The sequence below is a fragment of the Petaurus breviceps genome, unplaced genomic scaffold (genome assembly GCF_028583685.1).
Source record: "Petaurus breviceps papuanus isolate PSGF00001 unplaced genomic scaffold, PetGlider_PUasm1.0 90792, whole genome shotgun sequence".
Lineage (NCBI taxonomy): Eukaryota > Metazoa > Chordata > Mammalia > Diprotodontia > Petauridae > Petaurus > Petaurus breviceps.
The window spans coordinates 7,608,158-7,630,690 of NW_027187347.1; the positions used below are offsets into that span (position 1 = coordinate 7,608,158).

Here is a 22,533-nt window from a genome sequence, read left to right on the forward strand (position 1 = left end):
ATGGGGGGGGGGACGGTGCATACAGAGGGTACCGTAATGTAGCATGTAGCAGGGGATCACCTTCACTACAGTAGCAATCTCAATAGGGCTTATTTTCGGGATAGGTCTTATTATCGGGGAAACACAGTATGACCACCTCACTCCAAACTCCCCTCTTAGAAAAACAATGCCATTCATATCCTTAGGTATATGTAAATTCTTCTTTGTCACCAGCCCACTGGTTATTATGACTCGGGTTATTTTCTCATGCCATTCACATTGTTTCCCAAACTAATTTGACCATGTAATACTTTGAGGTTTAATAATGTTTTTATTCATTAAATATTTCCCAATTACATGTAAAACTTTTTGATGTTCATTTCAGTTCCAAATTCTCTCCCTTCATCCTGCCCCTCTCCTCCCCCCATATCTTGAGAAAGCAAACAGCTTGATTTCAATTAAAAAAGTGAAGTCATGCAAAATATATTTCCACACTGAGGCTTGAAATTTATTAACACAATTTTCCATTTTGTTTTGGGTTAAATAGGATTATAGAATACTTCCACTCTCCCCTATGTCACCCATCCCCATTATAAAGGAGGTCAGGAAAATTTTGAAGAAAAATAAAATAAATTAAACCTGTTTTTTTACACTGAAAAGTAGCAACCATGCGAAGTATTTTTGATGCATATATAATTTCATATTTAATATTTAAAGGAGGCTGACATTGCATTTTTTGAAGGAGATACATAATCTTATCATGAGGAAGACTAAGGCTCCTTGTAAAACTCTGGGAAAAAAACTGCTTCACAAACTAAAGTATGTTTGCCCAAAGTCCTGCCATCTGATAGGATCTATGCTGCTTCACACAGTGGGAAGCAAAGGCCTTACTAGCTTCTTTCTATTTAAGATTCTTTTCCCTCAAATTCTTCTTGTTTTATCCTTATTTAATAAATGCTTGTTGAATATTGGGCATTGTTACTGAATTCTGGGCTCTCTAGCCCAGCCCTGCCCAGATGCCAAAAGCCTTAATCAAATTAAAGTGATCTTATCTAATCAACTATGTATATATACATATATATACACACATATATATATATATAATAATTCTAATCTAATCAACCTAATTTAAAGGATAATAAAGAAAGCAAGGCCTTCTTGCCTTACCCATAACCAAGCCATGATGACTTAATCCAGGGATGGGAACCTGCAGCCCGGAGGCCACATGTGGCCCTCTAGGCCCTCAAGTACAACCCTTTGACTGAATCCAAACTTCACATAACAAATCCCCTTACTAAAAGGATTAATTATTTGTTTAGTTTTAATCAAAGGATAATGTTGAGGTTTAGGATTTAGGGGTGCTTAAGCCCCCCAAATATCCACATGCCAGGTCCTGCCGAATGAATTCCACTCAAGACTTCTCTCAGTCAAAGTAAAGTAAAGTTTATTAAAGATTCCCCTGAATGGGTAGACTCTTAAGGAGCCTAAGTATTTGTGACACTTGTGTTGACAAGCAGGCCAGAATAATCTGACACAGAGAGAGTCTGCCCTAGATTACTCTCTTCCCTGTCATGGAGGCAAGATGGATCTTATATACAGAAAGATTGTGGGAGGGTTCTAGGGGCGGTCTAGAGGAGGGATTTGGGGAGGGTCTTGAGGAGGAGTCTGAGGAGGATCTTGAGAGGACTGAGGGCAGACTCCAGTAATGAGATTAAGGGTGGGAAAGAGGGAAGGCTACCTGGGGATGACAGACAATGGAGGGTTAGGCTAGTTTAAGGGTAACAGATTTGGATATAGATATTTTGATTGGATCAAGGGTGAGAAGTAATAGGATAATGAAGGACTAGGCTAAATTAAGAATAAGAAATTTGGGCCCGCTTACAGTCTGAGGGGCAAATGCCTGAGTGGGGAGATTCAATCAGAGTTCAAGGGGTTTCCCAGAGACAAGAGATGTTCCTAAGACATTACTTTGCCTATCACATGATAAATATGTCAGAAATGTCTTTTTCATTGATTCACATAGAGGGATGGTAGAGAGGGCTATTACTTAAATATAACAGAGGCACTGCTTCTGACACATGCAAAACGGTTTCAAGATCAGAATCAACATAATATAATTTTGAAGATTGGAGATAGCGTTGACAGACTAAGCAAAGGCCTGGAAGGGGACAAGAACATATCTTAAAGGAGTAAAGAATTTAGATAGCTAGGGCTTGAGATGGAGAAAAATAAGCAAAATGTTTTCTTCCTAAATGTAAGAGTTTGTGTATGAGGATTAAAGAAAAACCTTCAGATTCATAATCCTTATAATGGAGGGGAATTAAGTAAATGTAAGAAAATTACCATTAAGAGAAATGGGGATCATAGAAAATCTCATAGTTTTAGAATTCTTAAACTTATTAGCCAAAACAAGGCAAGGCTTATGGAATTGTGGAATTGTAAACAGAGTTACGTTTCCCGGGATGCTGTCTGATTCTGTATAGAGGTGACTTGAAGTCTGTGCATGGAGAATAACAAAGACTAATCTAGTGTTCAGTCCAAAGCATTTCCTGTATTTTTTTTCCTCAGAGAGCAATATCAAAGGGGAAGGACAGGAGGAATTTCATTGTTTTCTCCAAAATATGAGGTAGGAAGATGAACCTCACATGGTATTCGGAGAGCCATGGGGAAATTTTCATGAACTTCTGAGAGTAAAATAAACAGATCCCAAAGAATGTACCCAATAATGCCTATCATGTAAATGAAAAGATCTCTAAAAGGATCTGAGCTAAGTTCTAAGTATAAGAAAAACAAATAATGTTTCCAGAGAACAGTTACTAAATCCTACCTCCATCTTCTCAGCAGAGGAAAAGGAACTGAGAGAACTAGATGTCTGAAGGGGTTGAGGTAAAGAAGACTGTGAGCCAGGTTTTGGAAAGATTGAGGAGTAGTGATTAACCCAGCAACAACAGCAAAAAAATAGAATGAAGCCCAAACAAGCAGGATAGTTTTTAAAGTAACATATATATAATTTCATATGGAATTTTCTTCTTGTGTGCTGCTGTGTGAATTCAAATACTTTTTTTTTTTTATTTAAAGTCAGGGGGGTGGCTAGGTGGTGCAGTGAATAGAGCACCAGCCCTGGAATCAGGAGGATCTGAGTTCAAAAACTTAACACTAACCGTGTGACCTTGGGCAAGTCACTTAACCCCAACTGCCCTGCCCTCCCCACTCCAAAAAAAATTTTAAGTCAGAATAAATTTGCTAGAATCTGTAAGACCGGTAACAGAAAAGGATTAAGGTCACGGGGGTGGGAAGTTTGTGCCCACCAGCAATCATAATCCCAAAATGTCATCACCTGGGGATCTGATCTCCCCCTTTGTTCTCATTCTAGCTCTGATGCAAAGAGCTGGGGATAGAATAAGGGGGGGATGGGGTCATGGTCCAAACAACACTTTAGTGAGATCACTTTGGTAGCTGAGTACAGACTTTACTGGAAGTGGTAGACACTTGAGACAGGAAGACCTAAAACAAAGACCAACCACAAATGAGGTGATGAGGGCCTACAACAGGGTGGTAGTTGTGTCTTATATGAGAGACGTTGTGAAGGAAGAAATTAGATACATGAGGTGAATGAGAGTGAGGAGTCAAAGATGAAGACTAGATTTTGAGCCTGGGTAACTGGGAGGATGGTGGTACCCTGGGCAGTAACAGAAAAGTTCAGAAGAGGGGATGGTTTGGAAGTAAAGATGATGAGTTCTGTTTTAGACATATTAAGTATAAGATGCCTATAGGACTTCTAGTTTGAAATATCCAAGAATCATTCAGGTAGGAAAGCTACCATGGACCCTTAGAAATGTATAAGACAACCAAAGGCAAGTCAAAGACAAGACTTGAAAAGGCAGAGTAGCACATGTGACCTGGCCCTGAAGGTGTGTTCCAGAAAGAAAGATTAATTAAAGGAGATTTCTGTGGGTCAGAGATCAGGCAGGCCCTAGCAACAGGAGCATTAATATGCTCCTGAAATGCAGTCCAACCTGAACTAACTAATACCTATGAAACCAAGACAGAAAGTATGATTAAATCAGGGTCTTAAATTCAAGGTAGGGTATTTGAAAAAGAAGCTTTGGAGAGTACAGGCACTAGGAAATCTCTTGAAGACAGAAGGTTGGGGCATTCATTTTGGAGGGGAGTAAGGCTAATTGGGCAGGTAGTTAATGAAGTGGATAGACTGAAGGGCCTAGAGTGAAGAAGATTCACCTTCCTGAGTTCAAATCTGTCCTCAGATACTATATATATATATATATATATATATATATATATATATATCCTTAATTTACTATCTATGTGACCCTGGGTAAGTCACTTAACCTTATTTGCCTCAGTTCCTCATCTTTAAGATGACCTGGTAAAAGAAATGGCAAACCACTTCAGTATTATCTTTGCCAAGAAAAACTACAAATGGGGTCATGAAGAGTCAGACATGACTGAAAAAGAACTAAATAATAACAAAGGCTAATTTCATCATACAATTGTCAGGTACTTTGTATTTTGCAATACCGTCCCCTGCACCACTTTCAAGGAAAGCTGTGTGGCTGGAAACATGTAGGCCACTAGCCAAAAAGAAGCGGTTCCTTCATGAGTAAAATAATACATTAGTACATGAGAGGAGAAAATGTGGAGGGAAGGTTTTGTCCTCTCACATTTAGGAGAGAATATTCCTTCCATGTTCTGGGATCAGAGAAATTCAATATCCTCACAAAATATCTTTAAAAAGGAGAAAATCTTGGGGAAATGTTAGAACTGTTGATGTTAGTACTAACAACTCACTGGATATTGATTAAAATTCTTAGACTTAGATGTGTGTCTGCCCATATCTGTGGGGAATTAATTTTATGCCTCAATTTACCCTGGAAGAAATGGTTAAAGATGCTAATAAACAAAGGACAATTTAAACATTTTCCCTTTTAGACCAAGGACAAGCTTTGGGCAGATCAATCGATAATGACTCATTTAAAGTACCAAAGGCTTACAAAGCACAGACACTTAGAACCTGTTTAATATTTGAAAACGTGTGGCTGGATTGTCCAGCCCACAAGTCAGGGATAGGGCTCCTATAAGCCTACCTCTGGAGATTACTTCCTTGGTCTTGGGGTGGGGAGGGATGAAAAGAACAATTATCCTTCCTTCCCCCAGTGCTTCTCTCTGAATGATTATACTCATCACCCTTCATCTCCTATATCCTGTTCATTTTACACAGAGTATCACGTGCTGTCCCTGAGCATTCAGAACAGGTCCCGAGAGTCTCATTGTGTCACATTTTAGTGCATGATTCAGACACTTAGAAAAAGTGTTGAAGGTCATCAACAGTTCTCTCTCGGGGGAGGAGTATGGGCATAGCTCCAAGAGAAAATACCAGAGGGGACTTCCTCTGCTCTCTGTGCTGGGGCAATGTGTGTTCCCTGATGCCCAGGGAAAGACTGCCTTCAATAATGAATGCTGGTTGAATTGAATTGAATGTAGTATTACTTCCAGTATTGTATGGCTACACTATTAATAAAATCCATAAAGGAGTGAGATGTGGTTGTTCATGGAAGCTTTAATGTATTAATAATGTATTATATATATATATAGTGTATGTACATATATAATATACAATGTATTAATAATGTATCTCTGGGTGAGGAATTGTAACCCTTTCCTATCATCCTGTTAACCTCAAGTTCTTTTCTGTTGCCATTAAATTTTCCTGAGAGAGTGGCCTACCCCATCCCCATTCCTTCCATAATTGTGCTCTGGCCCTTCCCTCTACCCCTTCTGCAATTAAGTATACCATTCACCTGGGATCTGTGACAGATATTTCACTTCCATTTTTTAATTAGAATTTTGAGGCTGATTTGTTTCACCATCTCTTTCCTATTTCTTTTACCCAGCTTCCTACTTCATGGGTAGTAAATCCCAGACTCCTGCTTCTGTGTTATTAAGAATACTGCCTATAATTCACCTCTTTCTCTACTATTATCCCCATGGAGTAAAAGTCTGCCCTTCCCTTAGCTTTATCCTCGTCTGCTTTTCTCTACTCCATTGTGCCTTTGGGAAACTCTTCTCTTGTTACTAACCTTCCCTTCATCCTTGAATTCACCCAGCTTCATCCTCACTATCCATCACCAGCTTGAGCTGTTTTCTCTTCTCAGGGCCCCATATTCGCAGCATCAAGAACAACGGTCAGTAGGCTTCATTGTCTATGGTGTTTCCCCTGAGAGGTGTGCCCCTAAAGGGCAGTGACTATTTTGTTTTTGCATTGTAGGGACAGAAAGAAAGATGACCTTACAGTTAGGAAGACTTGAGTTCTTACTCTGCTTCTAGCATATTCTGGCTCCACAATCCTGGACAAATTACTTAGTGTCCCAGTGACCCAGGCACCTCTAAGACTATAAAAAACTGATCTGCATTAGCAAAAGAAGTTCTTTACTGGGATGCTCCCTACAAGAAGGAAATCACAGGGTTGTTTTATTTATTTATTTTTTTAATATACAATGCCTAACCTAGTAAGCATAATATGTTTAGTGCTTAATAAATAAATAATTGGTTACCCTTTTGAGATCTTTGATAATCCAATTCTATACCTCTAGTCTATCAACACCTCTCTTCCTTCAATGTTCTTACCATCTGATTTTATCATTCTGCCTAAATCTTTGTTGATGCCGCAACTTCACTTTCGTCATTGACTGTACCTTTTAGCTGATATCCAAATGATATGTCTTTACTTGTCTTTATCACCCAAGGCATCTTTAATATTTATGTACTAAACACTCTGGTCCAAGGGTGGAGAACCTGTGCCTTTGAGGCAACATGTGGCCTTCTAGGTCCTTGGGTGCGGCCTTTTGTCTGAATTCAAGTTTTACAAAACAAATCCTTCATTAAGGGGATTCGTTCTGTGAAGTTTGGATTCAGTCAAAAGGCCACACTTGAGGATCTAGAGGGCCACATGTGGCCTCGAGGCCACAGGCTCCGCACCCTTGCTCTGGTCTTCTAATATCTTGGACTTTCAGTTTAACAACCTCCTTAATTTCCATAGCCTTCATCTTCACTGCTTTAGCCATCTTAAACCTCAATATTACCCTAATTTGCTCTCCCTTCAATTTCTTGGAATCAGAAATTCCCCTTTGATCAAAACCTCCTATCTTTCCTCTTCTTCTACTTCCTCTTATACCCCCAATTTGTCCTTCACTTTCATAATGACCCAAAGTATCTTCTAAAATCCATCCCCTCTGCTTTACCTTTACTTCTTTACCTTCACAACTAATGAACATAGTCTGCTAAACAAGGACACGTTGTCTGCCCCTGAACCACCTGAATTTTTCTTATTATGTTGCACATATCCTGTGGCCCCTAAGCCTGGATTGACCCAACCTTACTCATTTCTATTTTTACTTCCAAGCTCCAGAGCATTTTTGGAAAAATTCACTTAACCATGAAGAGTTATCCCACCTTAGGTGAGCCCTTATTGGCAAATGACGATTCTTTTGTTCATTTTTTATTTGTTTTCACAGACTGATTACAATGAACCTTCTCCCGAAGGTCTCCCAATTCTGCACTGATAGCTTGGAACTTTACAAGCGACACAGAGATCACGTACACTGAACTCTCTTATTTCCCCCTCTTCTATACCTCTCTATGTCCTCCCTTCCTCCTTACCTTCACCTTTCCAGTCGCAGAGGAGGCAGCCTTTTCCTTGCCAGTGCTTACCCTTTCACTTTTATCCTTGACTCCATTACTTTCTCCAGGGGATCCTTATTACCTCCAAAATCAAATATCAAATCCTCTGTTTGGCTTTTAAAGCACTTTGTAACCTGACCCCTTCTTACTTTTCCAGTCTTTTTTATACTTTAATCCCCTCAACATACTCTGTGACCAGAGATATTGGCCTCTTTGTGGTTCCTTTCATAACACCCTATTTCCCAATTTGGCACATTTTCAGAGGTTGTTCTTCCTATCTGACATCCTCTCACCCCTCAGTTGCCTCTCCTGGATTCCTTTAGGTCCCAACTAAAATCCTACTTTCTTCAAGAAGTCCTACTTTTAGTGCTTTATTTCTAAGATTATCTCCAATTCATTATGGATATATCTTGTTTGTATGTTTTTTTCATATCTTGTTTACACATTGACTGACTGATAAATTTTTATGAGATCAGTCAGTCAATAAATAAGCATTTATTAAGTGCCTACTATGCTAAGCACTGGGTATACAAAGAAAGGCAAAGAAAAAAAATCCAATAGTTCCTGCTTTCAACGGACTCTGGCACACTAGCTTTCCTCAACCCAGGACCACCACCCAAGACTGTGACCCAGATCCAAACAGGTGAACACGAGAGCTATTATCCTCTCAATGGTCACTTGGTCCCCCTATGATCTGCAGGTCAGGAGTTCCAGAGGCAGCCATGTAGCCGCCATCACCCCGGGGACAGGGACTGACCATTCTCTTCTCTCACCCAGTTCTAACAGAGTTCCCTACTGACCTTTTACTTTCTCTTTGGCATTTATGGGTTGAGAAGTTTGGAAACCACCACTGCTGCCCATGATTCACTCTCCTGAAGTCTTCTCCAGCAGGTCTGGGCTGGTGTGGCTCATGTGGGACTGTGCTCAGCTCCCAGACCAGTGCAATAGACCCATCCTTTCAGCCTGCCAAGCTGTCTTCAGAGGGAGATTTGTTTCTCTCTGTCACTGTGTGGGTTCTGTAGCTCTAAAATTTGTTTAGAGTCATTTTTTTTTTACAGGTATTGGAGGTGGTTGGTGCGGGAGCTCAAGCAAGTTCCTGCGTTTATTCCTCCATCTTGGCTCTGCCCCCTCCTCTTTTGTATTTTGTTTTATTTTATCCTTTCTTTCTCATTCATTTCATTGGTTATAATTCTTCTTTACAACCTGACTAATGCTTAATGCAAAGGTATTTGTAGAGCCTATATGGGATTGCGTGCCATTATGGGAGGAAAAGGAAGAAGAGATGGAAGGGAGAAAATCTGGAACTCAAGGGATTGTGGAACTGGATGTTGTAAACTAAAAGTAGATAAACAAATTTAATAAATAATTTTTTTTTTAAAAAGAGTTCTACCTCCATAATACCTCTTCATTCATACTCCCATCATTCTAGGTCAACCTCTTGTCACCTCTTACCTGAACCATTGGAATAGTTTTTTAAGGTGTCTCTGGGTCTAGCATCTCCTTTCTCTAGTCCATTCATTACATAATTGTTAAGATGGTCTTCCTAATTCATAAGTCTGATGCTTTCTTTCCTCTGCCCCAAAACCTTCAGTGGCTCCCTATCATCTACAGAATAAAATATACATTTATTATCCTATCATTTAAGATCCTCCACAATTTACCTTACATATGTACAATAATTATCTCATAATATCATTCTTCATTTTCTACATTCAAGGCAAAATATACTACTAGATTTGCCTTATACTATCTTGTCCCCCACACCTAAGAACATATCCAGTTCATATCTTTTTCACATTGGGATCCTCTTCTTTCAAAGTCCTGAATAGCCAGTATTTCCTCCATGAAGTACCCTAACCCCTTACCTTGTAATGGACACCGAGATATAACAGGACAGCTAGGCCAATTATAATTTGATAGGAGTGTTTATTAACCGGCCGGGACTGCCTCTCAGACAGAAAGACAGTAGAGAGCTTTCTGTTAGACATAATTTTATAGACAATGTGATTGCTGGCAACAGAATATGTTTCTAAGGGGTTAGTATTGTTTCCATTGAAGCAAAGCTTTCTCAGTATTATTCTATTAAGACAAATCATTAATATTATTTCTACTGAAGCGAAGCGAAGCCATAGTCCCTTAACAAAGTTTTGAATACAAACATAAACAGACCTGAATCCGTGGGAATCTGTGGCATGTTTTAGCAACACAGGTGAAATATTTTTTTTACTATTGGAGCCTATTAGGTGGTTTCCAAGAAACCCAGTAGGGGTCCCCTCTAGCAGATTTAATGGGGCTCTAGTATATAATTTCTGTTGGGCACTTCAACCTGAAAGTGATATCACCCTCCCATATTTTCTTATAGCACCTTCCTAGGATCTCTTCTTTTCATTTATTATGCTCTACCTTATATTGCACTCATTTGTGAACAGATTATGATCTATTTTTCTATTTCCTCTATTCAATTGTAAATTTCTTCTGAGACATGAGCATTGAAACTGTTACCTTTGTAGTCTAAGAACTTAACATGGTGTCTTGCAAATGGTAGATATCCTTGTGAACTGAATACAATGATTTCACTGGTAGAAACAAGAAGTCTGGAATAACCAAGTAAAATATCTCTATTTTTCTATTATTTGTTATTTTATTTAAATATATAATGTATATTTATTTATAAATATCTTCTGTTTTTATGCCACCTACATTTACAAATGTATACCTTCCATCCCTTGCCCAGAGAGTTATCTCCTAAGAAAAATTTTAAAAGAGGGGGATAAAAGGGTAAAAATGCTATATCTTCTTACTTCAAGTCCAGTGTTATTCCAGATCATCTATCACAATAAGAGCTCTGACTACTTTAAGACAAACATACTCTATCACTACAAATCTCCCTCCAATTCCCCCCCTCCCCCAGGAATGTTCAAAGTAGTATAACCTTTATTAACAAAACACCTTTTAGAATTCTGGCATTTGCAATAGAACCCATACTGAACAGTAGAGCTATTAGAAAACCCATCCCCAACAGGGACTCTATTTCCCTTTTCCCCCTTCCCTTAGTTGCCCAGAACTCACCGAGTTGTTTGACTACTCACTTGGTTTGGAAAAGATGAGAGCCCCAGTTCCATTCCTTCCAGTGAGATGGAAGCCTTACCACCACCTTCCCTTCCATTGCCTCCTAAGATCCTCTAGGCTTTACAATCTGCCCTGCCTCTGTGCTCTACAGATATCTGGTACTGTCATCTTACCTCCCATAGTAACTTAAGGATCTCTCAGCTTGGCTATTAGCTCTACCATTGAACTGTTAAGATTTCTGGACTTTTCACTCTGCCCCATGAAGAAGTAGTTGGTTTTTTTTAATGTGTTGTCTCCCTCAATAAGAGTGGGAGCTCCTTGAGAACAGGAACCTATCCTACTTTTTCTATCCCCAGAGGCAGTTGGTGGTCCAGTGGATAGAGTGCCGGACCTGGATTAGCAAGACGTTAGTCCAAATCCAACCTAGAAGCTTCCTAGGAGTGACATTTGTAACATTGATGGGATTTAAGATCTTCTCCACCCATTAGTAGGCCTCATGTGCACCCATTAAGGGAAGCTTGCTTAGGGGAGGCTTGCTTATAGGAAGGTTTTCACACCTTTTGCTAATTTCTAATTAGGCACTGTCATGAGGGCTGTGATACCTTCTGGCTCTGAGAAATGTTTACATACTCTGAGCTGGTATTTTGCCTTGGGGTTTTGATTATGAGAAGGATCTTGGGATTCCCTAGTTGGGATTCTGAGTAGCCATAGGCTCAGAACTCACTGACTACTCAGATGTAAAGGCTCTCTCCATTCAGGGATGTATGTAAAGTGTATAGTTGGTCCAGGCAGTCAGAGTCCTGTCTGTTGGTCTTGATTTCTCTGCTTACATTTTCTCTGTTTATATTTTCTCTGAAGTTCAGGGTACTGACTTTTCCCCTGAACTAGTGAATGTAATTTAAAAATATTGTTGACCCCTTAAACAGCTATATTTCCTAGTAAAGCAGATCTAAGAAACCTATGCTAGCAGCCATCTTGTGTATGCTGCTGTGGTTGCTGCTACAACACTGTACAAGCCACTTAATCTCCATTTGCTTTAGTTTCCTCGAGTATAAAATGAGAATGAGAATGGCACCTCCCTTGCAGGGTTGTTATAAAAATCAAATGAGATAGTATTTGTAAAAATGCTTAGCACAGTGCCCAGCATACAGTAAGTGTCACATAAATGATTATTCCCTTCCTTTCCCCCAAGGTTAGCACAATGTTTGGCACATATTAAATACTTAATAAATGCTTATTCATTCATTCAAGAAAGGTCACCATATTTGGAATCGAAGGTCATTTCTCCTGAGATCTGCTACAGATTGCCTGTATGACTCTGTGAAAGTGAACTTCATCTCTCTGCCTCTTAGTTTCTTCATATGGAAAGTGACGGAGTTCAATTAGATGATCTCTGAAGTTTTGTCCCACTAGATTCTATGGTTAGAGATGGGTGAGAGGATAAGAAAAGATTGCTTTTTATTGTTGTTCAGTCACACCCAACCCTTCACAACCCATTTGGAGTTTTCTTGGCAAAGATACTAAAGTCGTTTGCCATTTCTTTCTCCAGCTCTTTTTTACAGATGAGGAAACTGAAAGAAAGAGGTTTAAGTGATTTTTCCCAGAGTCACACAGCTAATAAGTATCTAAGGATTTGAACTCAGGTCTTCCTCACTCCAGGGCCAGTACTCTATCCATTGTACCACCTAGCTGCCCCTAAGACAAGATTAGTATGCTGTGACCTTTTATCTTGGGGTAAGGAGGAGGAACACATTGACTATGAGAAGTATATATTTGCTGCTTTCAACATTTATCACCTGTTTAATTCTTTCTTTCTTTAGGGTCCCATGATTCTTTCAGCTACTGGGTAGATGAAAAGTCTCCCGTGGGACCAGACCAAACTACGGCTATCAAGCGTCTTGCCAGGATCTCCTTTGTTAAAAAGCTGATGAAGAAATGGTCTGTGACGCAGAATCTGACATTCAGGGAGCAGCTAGAGGCAGGGATTCGCTACTTTGACCTGCGTGTGTCATCCAAGCCTGGTGATGCTGACCGGGAGATCTACTTCATCCATGGTCTTTTTGGCATCAAAGTCTGGGAGGGGTTGATGGAAATCAACTCTTTCCTCACACAGCACCCCAAAGAAGTTGTCTTCCTGGACTTCAACCACTTCTATGCCATGGATGATGCCCACCACGAACACCTGATTCAACGGATCCAGGAGGCATTTGGAACCAAGCTATTCCCATCTGAGAGAGTAGAGAATGTGACCCTGCATACTCTGTGGGAGAAAAAATGCCAGGTGGGTAAAAGACACCAAGTAGTATTTGGAGGGGTATTGTATCTGTCTTGGACCAGGCCTCCAGTAAAAATCAGCTATTGCTATTGTTAGTCACAAGAACAAACCCCAAAATCTGATACAGTTTTAGAAAGAAATTTATTTGGTAATTTGGCAGAAGAGAGGGCCAGAAGCAGGGTAGCTCCCTGCTGAATCTTTGTGAGATTGTAATATATAGGGTTCAGGCAAGGGCATAAAGACATTTGCCTGATTGGCCTCATGTAGGCCATAGGAACTGTCCTGAGAAGAACATTTAGAGATGTATATTAACAGGTGTGTTTATACAATTGAGGAAATCCAAAACAATCTTTGGGAGGAACCCAAAAAAGCACTGAATAGACTCTAAGCATGCCTTATAGTCATCTGGCTTCCCTTAAATCTCTCTGAGACCTCTATGATAAGCTTTTGAGTTAATTTTTTAGCTACATAGAGCTAGGCTCGAACAATATTAATAAATGATAAGTATTATTTTCCCATACTATCTCACCTACTTCTAGGCATTGTACCAGTTAACCAGCTTTTAAGAGCACTCTAGCCCCTAATGGCTACCCCATAGGAAGGGTAAGAGAAAGGACTAAGCATCTACATAATACCTACTCTATGCTATACTGTGCTAAACAGTTTTTACAAATATTGTTTCATTTCAACTTTACAACAGCCCTGCAAGGTAGATGCTATTCTTTTCCCCATTTTACAGCTCAGAAAACTGAGGCAAACAGAGGTTAAGGGACTCACCAAGACTAATACAGCTAGTAAGTGTCTGAGGCCAGATTTGAATTCAGGTTGTCTTGAGTCCAGGCCCCAGCACTCAATCCACTGGGCCACCAGCAGCTTCCTTATACCAATTCAGAGGCCAGTCTAAGACATACCTATTTGCTCATAGGTTTGGACATGTTTAGGATATTGGGTTTAAGTGATATGTAACCTAGGGTAGATATGGGTTGACATAAGGACATTGATAGAATGATGTGATGAGATTGAAGACAGTGATATTCAGAAAGGGTTTAATTTTCTAGCCTTTCCTCTTCCTTTTGAAATAGAGAACATATGCCAAGTATTGTCCCCTTTCTCACAGATAGTTTAATATAAACATCAAAGTAAATGGCCAAAGAATATGAAAAGAGAAATTATAAATTATTCATAATCATTTGAAAAAATTGTACCTCACTAATAACAACAATAGGAAAAGTACCCAAAAAAAGATGCAAATTAAAATAACCTTGAAATTCTACCTCATAACAACCAAATTGTTAAAAAAATCTTAAAGGTAATGAAACCCAGTACTGGCAGGGTTGCGCCAGGTTCACTCTTTCTAGAGTGCTAGAGACATCACGAACAGAATTACTTTGGTAAGCAATCTAGAAATACATAATAGAAGTTGCAAAAACAATCATGTACTTTGACCTAATAATTCTATTATTGGGAACATATCCTAATAATGTGATCAGAAACAACGCCCCCAAAAAATAGCCATATGCTCAAAGAGTTTCATGCTATCATTATTTGTAATTGAAAAGAAAATTATTGATAGGCCAGTGCAATACATAGAAGAGCCAGTTGGCATAGCAGATTGCACTAGGCCTAGAGTCAGGAAGACCTAAGTTCAAATCCAATCTTAGTTACTTACTAGCTGTATGACCCTAGACAAGTCACTTAACCCTGTTTGCCTCATCTTCCTCATTTGTAAAATGAACTGGAGAAGGAAATGCTAAACCACTCCAATATCTCTGCCAAGAAAACCCCAAATTGGGTCAACAAAGAGGTGGACATGATTAAAACAACAGAACAACAAAGACATAGAGAGATGTTTGCCCAAAAGACAAGTTTAAGATATCGGACATAAATGATTTCCACCCTAGAGCAGCTTTAGTCCTCTTGGACTATAAATTGTGACAGAGACCAAGATGAACAAGTCTTGGAGTAGAATAGGCATTGCTAACCTATTTGGCATTTCAAATACATCTGAGTAGCATAGCCCGCAACAGCTAGAGCTAAAGTTCCTCTCTGGTGCCCTGTCATCCTCCCCCATTACTATCCCTTATGCCTTCCAACTTGGATGACTGATCATTCTTCTCACCATCTGAACAAGCTCGAGAGCCACCATATGTCTCAAACTCAGCATCATCTGGAAGGCAAATAATCTTCATCAGGGTACTGTTAATTAGTGACAACTGATAAGTGCTGAATCTATCATCCATTCATTAGTGGGGTTTTTTAAGTCTCTTTATATACTCCTTGGCATGGAGCAATGGGAAGTGGAGAGAAAGAGCAAAGAAGAAAAGGCCATTCTGAAGAAGCCCAGGACTAGAAGGACATAATAATAGCTAACATTTATGTTGTTGAATCATTTCAGTCACGTCTGACTCATGACCCAATTTGGGGTTTTCTTGGCAGAAGTACTGGAGTGGTTTGTCATTTCCTTTTCCGGCTCATGGTGAAACTGAGTCAAACAAGGTTGGGTGACTTGCCCAGGGTCATACAACTAGTAAGTATCTGAGACCAGATTTCAATTCAGGTCATCCTAACTTTAGGCCTGATGCTCTATCCACTGTTCCAACTAGCTGCCCCTAACATTTATATACCATTTTATTTTATTTATTTTTGGAGGTGGAAGGCAGGGCAATTGGGGTTAAGTGACTTGCCCAAGGTCACACGGCTAGTAAATAATTACCTTATAGTACTTAATAGTGTCTGAGGCCAGATTAGAACTCAGGTCCTCCTGACTTCAGGGTCGTTGTTGTATTCACTGCCGCCCCATATAGCATTTATAATGTTCGCAAAGCTCTTTACATACATTATCTCATTTGATCTCATTTCACAACATATGAAATGCTAGCTTGAGCTGCATTTTATAGATGGGGAAACTGAGGCTAAAAGAAAATAAATAATTTTCTCAGGGACATAGCTATTAAATGTCTGACAGATAATTTAAGCTTTATTCTTTCTAATTCCAAGTATGGCATGCTATCTACCCCGCCACCTAGTGGCTTCCTAAGGGCTCAGTACCCAGAGACTTTCCAGGATGCTGTACCCCCTCTGTACTCCACTGTCAATGAAATTAAAATGATTGGTATTAATATTAACAATAATTATGAATACATTTGTTTATTTCTTTTGATCATACAAAGTATTTTTACACCCATTATTTCATTTGATCCTCACAATACCTTTGAGATAATCAAAACAGAATGCAGTATTCAAACTCTTAAGAAATAAAGCTGCTGAGATTCAGAGAGGTTAAGTGTTTTTTTCCAAAATCACAAAGGTAGTAAGTCAGGGTCAGTATCAATTGCTTTTTAAAAACGCTATCTCCTGATAGTGATTGTCTATCCCTGATCTAAAGTACAGCTAAAGTAGGAGGATCCATTCTGAGACTTCTCTTGGGTTTCAGATAGGTTCAGGGGAACCCCTAGAGAGAAGGGATTTTTACCTATATCTAGGAATGGTCATCAGCAGAGAAAGCCCAGTCTGCTGAGGAACTCAGTTAAATATACCTCCTTACCCAGGTCTAGATCTTGCTGTCTTCAGAAAAGGAGGGCAGGCCTAATGAAAATTTGCTTTGATTGGTTAGGTTGATATCAGAATATTGGGAAAGGAGACATTCAGATACAGCAGAGATTACCTAGCCTTTCCTCAGCTTTTTCAGATTACATATGCCAGTGATTGTCCATTTGTTCACAGACAGATTAACAGAAGCATCCAAATGAATGGTCAAAGAATATAAGCAGAGAATACAAGAGAGAAAAGACAAATTGCTCCTAATCATTAAAAAAAGTTCAATCTCTATAATAATAATAATATATAGATATAAATAAGAGATAAATATATATAAATTAATAAGAGATGTAAATAAGAATAACTGTGATATTACCTCTCATCAATTAAGTTGAAAGAAAATAAAGGCAATGTAGCCCATTGGTGGCAGGGCTATGGAGAAACAGATAGACATCCATTTCTCCTGGAATGGAAAACTAGTAGAATTTTTTTTTTAAACAGACTGACAATACACCATAAAAGAAACAAAAATTATCATACCTTTTGACCTAATAATTCCATTGAATAATTCAGGAACAGCAGCCAGTATGGACCATGGATACACAGGAATAGGGGGAAGCCTGCCCTCTGCAGGACTTTTAGAGTATAGCCTTTATCTTGTGAAAAGTTTTTTTTTTTTATTTTAATTTAAATTTTTTTTTTAAAGCAGTCTGGTTTGTAGTATTTTCAAGCTGGGCATTGATATTGTATTTCTTTTAAAGTGAAGAGGTAATCATTTTTAGATAGACCTGTGCAATTTGTTTTCATGCTTTCAATAATCCAGTTGCTTAGTGAACAAACAGCAGTAAATATGATATATTGTCATTATTATTATTATTACTATCTGTTTAACTGTGAAACACTTTTCCAGTTGTAAATAAAATAGATCATGGTAAATAGGGTTTCTATTCTCTCCTAAGAAGTATAAAAAAGGAAAATTATTTGTTGGTGTCATCAATTTAAATTTTGCCCCCATTTTTCCCCTGAAAGCCTTCTTCCTTTCATGTTTCTCTCTCATTAACTTATTTTTTTTAATGACAAAATTAGTTTACTTCAGAAGAAGCACTTACTTCTCTTTGGTGTTGTCCCACCAAAAAGAGACTGCTAGGGAAGGATTGTCCCTATGTTGGTTAACAAAGTAAAAAAAAAGTTTCACCTAATGGGACCTTGTACCTAAGAGCTACGACATATTTCTTTGTATAGTCTGGTGGCAAGGACTCTTCACCAAGCAGTTATCTTTCATTCTTCCACCAAGCAAGCTCCCGTTACATAGATAGAGAGTACAGGGGGATGCTTCAGTTGGCACAGTTAGAATTGAATTAGAAGACTCAATCGTTGCCTCAAGGAAGTTTTGGGGCTCCTTGGAGAGACACAAGGAACAACTAAAGAACCACAACAAAGCAATAGACGAGCAGTTTACAGATGTGGAAGATGGGCTTACTCATAAAAGAAAGGAATATTATTTGTTGGTGAATGTCATCGTTTTAAATTCTGACTCTTGTCCCATTTTTTCCCCAGGAAGACTTCTTCCCTTCTTGCTTCCCCATCCACTGATTTCTTTAGAAAGTTTCTAGAGAAAATTTCTTACAATAAGTGATGTTGGGGCACCTAGGTGGTGCAGTGAATAGAGCATGAGCCCTGGGAGTCAGGAGGACCTGAGTTCAAATTCAGCCTCAGACACGTAACACGTAATAGTCATGTGACCTTGGGCAAGTCACTTAACCCCAATTACGTTGACCTCCCCACTCCAAAAAGCAAAAAAAATAATTAAAAATAAAAAAGAGAATAAGTGATGTTAAGCAAGATCTAAAAGAAAATTTTAGATGAGAAAAGAATTTACTTATAAGCAAAGACAAAGAAACAGGAACAAGCTAGATTTATTTATTTATTTTTTTGCTAATAGTGAAGTATAGGCAAAGAATCAGTAAGTCTAAGTATTGAGAATATAAAGAAAGGTAAAAGATAGTTCCTTCTTTCAAGGAACTTGCAGCTTAATAAGAAAGACAACATGCAAACAATTAGGTACAAACAAGACATAGACAAATAGCTATAGATTTGTAGATAACTGTTTATATCAGGGGTGAGGAACCTGCAACCTCGAGGTCACATGTGACCGTCTAGGTCCTCAACTGAATCCAAGATTCAGTCAAAGGGCCACACTTGAGGACCTAGAGGGCCACAGGTGGCCTCCAGGCCTCAGATTCCCCACCCTCTGGTCTATATCTTGTTTGTGCCTAGTTTTTTGCATGTTGTGTCCCTGATTAAACTGTGGTACAATTAGGTACAAATAAGATAGATACATATATCTATCTGTCTAATAATCCATCTCTATATCTATCTCTAATCTATATCAATACCTCTCCTTTGTACTTAGTTGTTTACATATATATGTATCTATATATGCATACATAATTTTCACATATGATAACTGGCTAATGATCAATTGGAAATAATCAGCAGAGGCAAAGCACTAGAATTGAGGGGGATAGAGAAAGGCTGTCCTGCAGGAGAAGGGATACATCTCCTCGTTTTTTTTTTTGAGGGGAGGTAAGGCAATTGGGGTTAAGTGACTTGACCAAGGTCACACAGCTAGTGTGTCAAGTGTCTGAGTTCATATTTGAACTCAGGTCCTCCTAACTCCAGGGCCAGTGCTCTATTCACTGCACCACTTACCTGCCCCTAATCTCCTCATTTTATAGATGAAGACATAAGGAACAAGAGAAGTTATATGACCTGCCCAAAGTCACACAGCTTCTCAGGTTTGCAGAACCAGGCCATTGCAGCATAGAACTTGAGAGTTGGAAGGGACCTTGGCCGTCATCTAGGCTAACCATTATAGTAAAGGAATCCCTACTAGTACATATTTGATACATGATCATCCAACTCCTGCTTGAAGACCTCTAAGGAGAAGGGATGGATCCCCTGTCAAAACAACCTATTTCACTTTTGGACTGTTCTGATCGTTGGGAAGGTTATCCTGACATCACACAGAAATGGACCCTTTTCTGTTTCTGCCTGGTACTTCAATTCTGTCCTCTGAGGCCAGACAGAACAATTCTAGTCCTTTATCCATAGTACAGCCCTTCAGATACTTAGACCCAAATCCTCCTTCCCTCCTAACCCTCCAAACCCATCTCTAGGAACTCACAATCTAATGGAGGAAGAAAACACTTAACAATAAGCTGAAATAGGAAGAAGGAGGATTAAGTCAGTTAGTGGGGTGTGATGAAGTCAGGAGCCCATCCAGTGAAAAATGAAATTGCTGCTCTGGGTGCCCTCCTTAAGTGGAAAATCAGGAAAGAGCCCCCCCCCCCCATTCCTTCCCATCAGAAGGAGGGAGGGACCTTCGAGGGAGGAAGTCCTAAGGAGTATGAGTTTTTGAGTTGTGACCTCGTGCGATGATGAGTCTAAAGAAGTCCAGGAGTGCAGCCTAGTGTGAAATGTCTATGTTCCCAGTGATGAGTACCATTGTCTGTCCCATAGTGGACAATTAATAAATCAGTTTTAAATTGAATTTACTTGGATTTTATGTTGTAGAGCAAAAGGTGAAATAGCCGTAGATCTGTAACTCCTACAGCCCTTAGCTAGCAAGCTAGACAGAATTGCTAACCTTGTATGGCAATTAGATTCAGAGTTCTAGAATCAGAAAGATTCAGAGGATGTAGTTCAAAGCCTTTATTTTTTGTTGTTGTTCAGTTGTTTCAATCATGTCTGACTCTTTGTGACCCCATTTAGGGATTTCTTGGCAAAGATGCTGGAGTGGTTTGCCATTTCCTTCTACAACTCATTTGACAGATGAGGAAACAGGTAAACAGGGTTAGGTGACTTGCCCAGGGTCACACAGCTAGTAAGTGTCAGAGTCCAGATTTGAACTCAGGAAAATGAGTCTTACTGACTCCTGGTGCTCTAACCACTGAACCACCTAGCTGCCCTTTATTATACCGATGAGGAAACTGAGACCTAGGTAAATTAAATGGTTGCTCAAGGTCATACAGATCAAGATTAAAAAGTTAGTGTTCTATAAGGTCCATTCTAACTTTATGAGGAAAACATTTTGCTGACTTTAAAGCATTATGTAAATATTGGTTATTATTATTCAGAGAATCTATAATGTGGTCTTATTTAAATAAATTCAGCATGCTTTCATTAAGTATATACTCTATGTAAGGCACAATGCTCATATGGTCTTCTGATTTTTCCAGTATACTACTTAATAGATCATTCTCCTTTAAGAGATTATGCTAAAAGTATTGAACCCTTGAACAAAAACTATGACTATTTGGAGAAAGAAGCCCCTCCCCAGGCTCTGAAGGAACCATTTCTGAAGATCATGTGGTTAACCTAATTAAAATGCATATTTACCACAGATGTCATTAGCAATCAATTATTCAGAAACATTTTTTAAAAAGCATTTCCAGTCTAATTGACCTCCTGGCATAATGAAGTATCCACTCTTCAAGGATCTTCTGTACTTAGCATTCAGAACAGTTTACTCAAGCACCTTAATCATTAGCTTAATGCCCAGACAGTCAAATCAGTCAGAACATTCCTATTTCCACACCTGGAAGATTATTCTCTCTGCCAAGCTAGCAGGCATTTGGAGAGCAAGTCATGTAAACAGACTTGCATTCCTTCCAGGAGAGGGCATTGCTGCTGTTATAAGCATACTAATGGGACTCTTGGACTTTCTGATAGGTTTTTAGAGACAAGCCCTTTCCTGAGAACATATTCAGTTGCCCTCACCCCGCCCCCTCCTCTAGCCCCATTTTTTCATAAAGAGTAATCCTTCTAGAAAACTATGACAAAACTGAAATGTTTTAACCAGAACAAATCCTAGGGTACTAGTCTAAGAGTTTGAACCCTTAAGTAAGTCCGCTAGCAACTAAACCATGGGACTTGGAGAAAGTAACTTTGTAATCTTTTTTTTTTTTTTTGCCTTTTGGAGGGCAATTGGGGTTAAGTAACTTGCCCATAGGTTACACAGCTAGTTTTTTTGTGTGGGTGTTAAGTGTCTGAGGCAGGAACCGAATCAGGGTCCTCCCGACTCTAGGGCCGGCACTTTACTCACTGTGCCACCTAACTGCCCCCCCCCCCATAATCTTTCTAGGCCTCAGTTTGTGTTTGTTTGGATTTTAATCCATGTGTTACAATAGACCCATTGCTAAGGGAGATAGGAAACCCTCTCCCATCTAAGGGCCTCAGATCAGAGATCACACAAATAGAAATCAGTCTTGGGGAAGCCTGGACCCAAAGGAGGAAGTCACCTTCTTTCTCATTATCTCTGATTCATTCCAACACCAGCCTAGAGCAGAACTCTGGGAATGATCACTTTAAACAAAGGTTAGGTTTGTCTCCTTTCTTGTTTGTCCTTCATTCTCAAAGAGGATCATGACATTAGGAAGGTCACTTGCAAGTGAATTGGATTTAAGTGAGGGAGGGCTGTGCAAAGTCACGAGCCTCATTCTCCCTCCAGAGACATCTGGGTCCAGTGGCAAAATATAGATCAGGATGACTGGAGGTGACCCCCTGTCTCATTTCTATGATCTCTCTCAAAGAGTTTCTTTTAGAAAGGTTCTCTATGTACAAAGTAGAGAACAGCTTTTATTTCCTCCACCACAAAAGAAATTCTTAAAACACAAAAGATTCAGAAATTCACATTGACAAAGACTTGAAACACAAATCCACGACTCATGTTAAATGCTTTGGTGAAGGTGGATGCCTAAATCATTAAAACATGAAACATTTTGTGAGGTTGTAAAACAGATATACCACTTTCATGTATTGTTCTGGAGATGGTTATCTTCTTCTCAAAAACATTGCACCAGGGGGCAGCTAGTTGACTCAGTGAACAGAGCACTGGCCCTGGAGTCAGGAGACCTGAGTTCAAATGTGGCCTCAGAGGCTTATCACTTACTAACCATGTGACCTTGGGCAAG

At 39.3% G+C, this 22,533-nt stretch overlaps 1 protein-coding gene across 2 annotated transcripts in view; it reads left to right on the forward strand.

Annotated features, from left to right (window-relative positions):
* PLCXD2 (phosphatidylinositol specific phospholipase C X domain containing 2) overlaps nt 1–22,533 on the forward strand; it is a 96,122-nt gene that overhangs the window by 59,266 nt on the left and 14,323 nt on the right. For both annotated transcript variants that reach the window (XR_011164790.1, XM_069069823.1), the window contains exon 2: nt 12,567–13,027. Coding sequence is in view for 1 of the 2 variants with exons in the window: in XM_069069823.1 (XP_068925924.1) it covers nt 12,567–13,027 (461 nt within the window). In the remaining variant the exon portion in view is untranslated. The remainder of the gene's footprint in view (nt 1–12,566; nt 13,028–22,533) is intronic.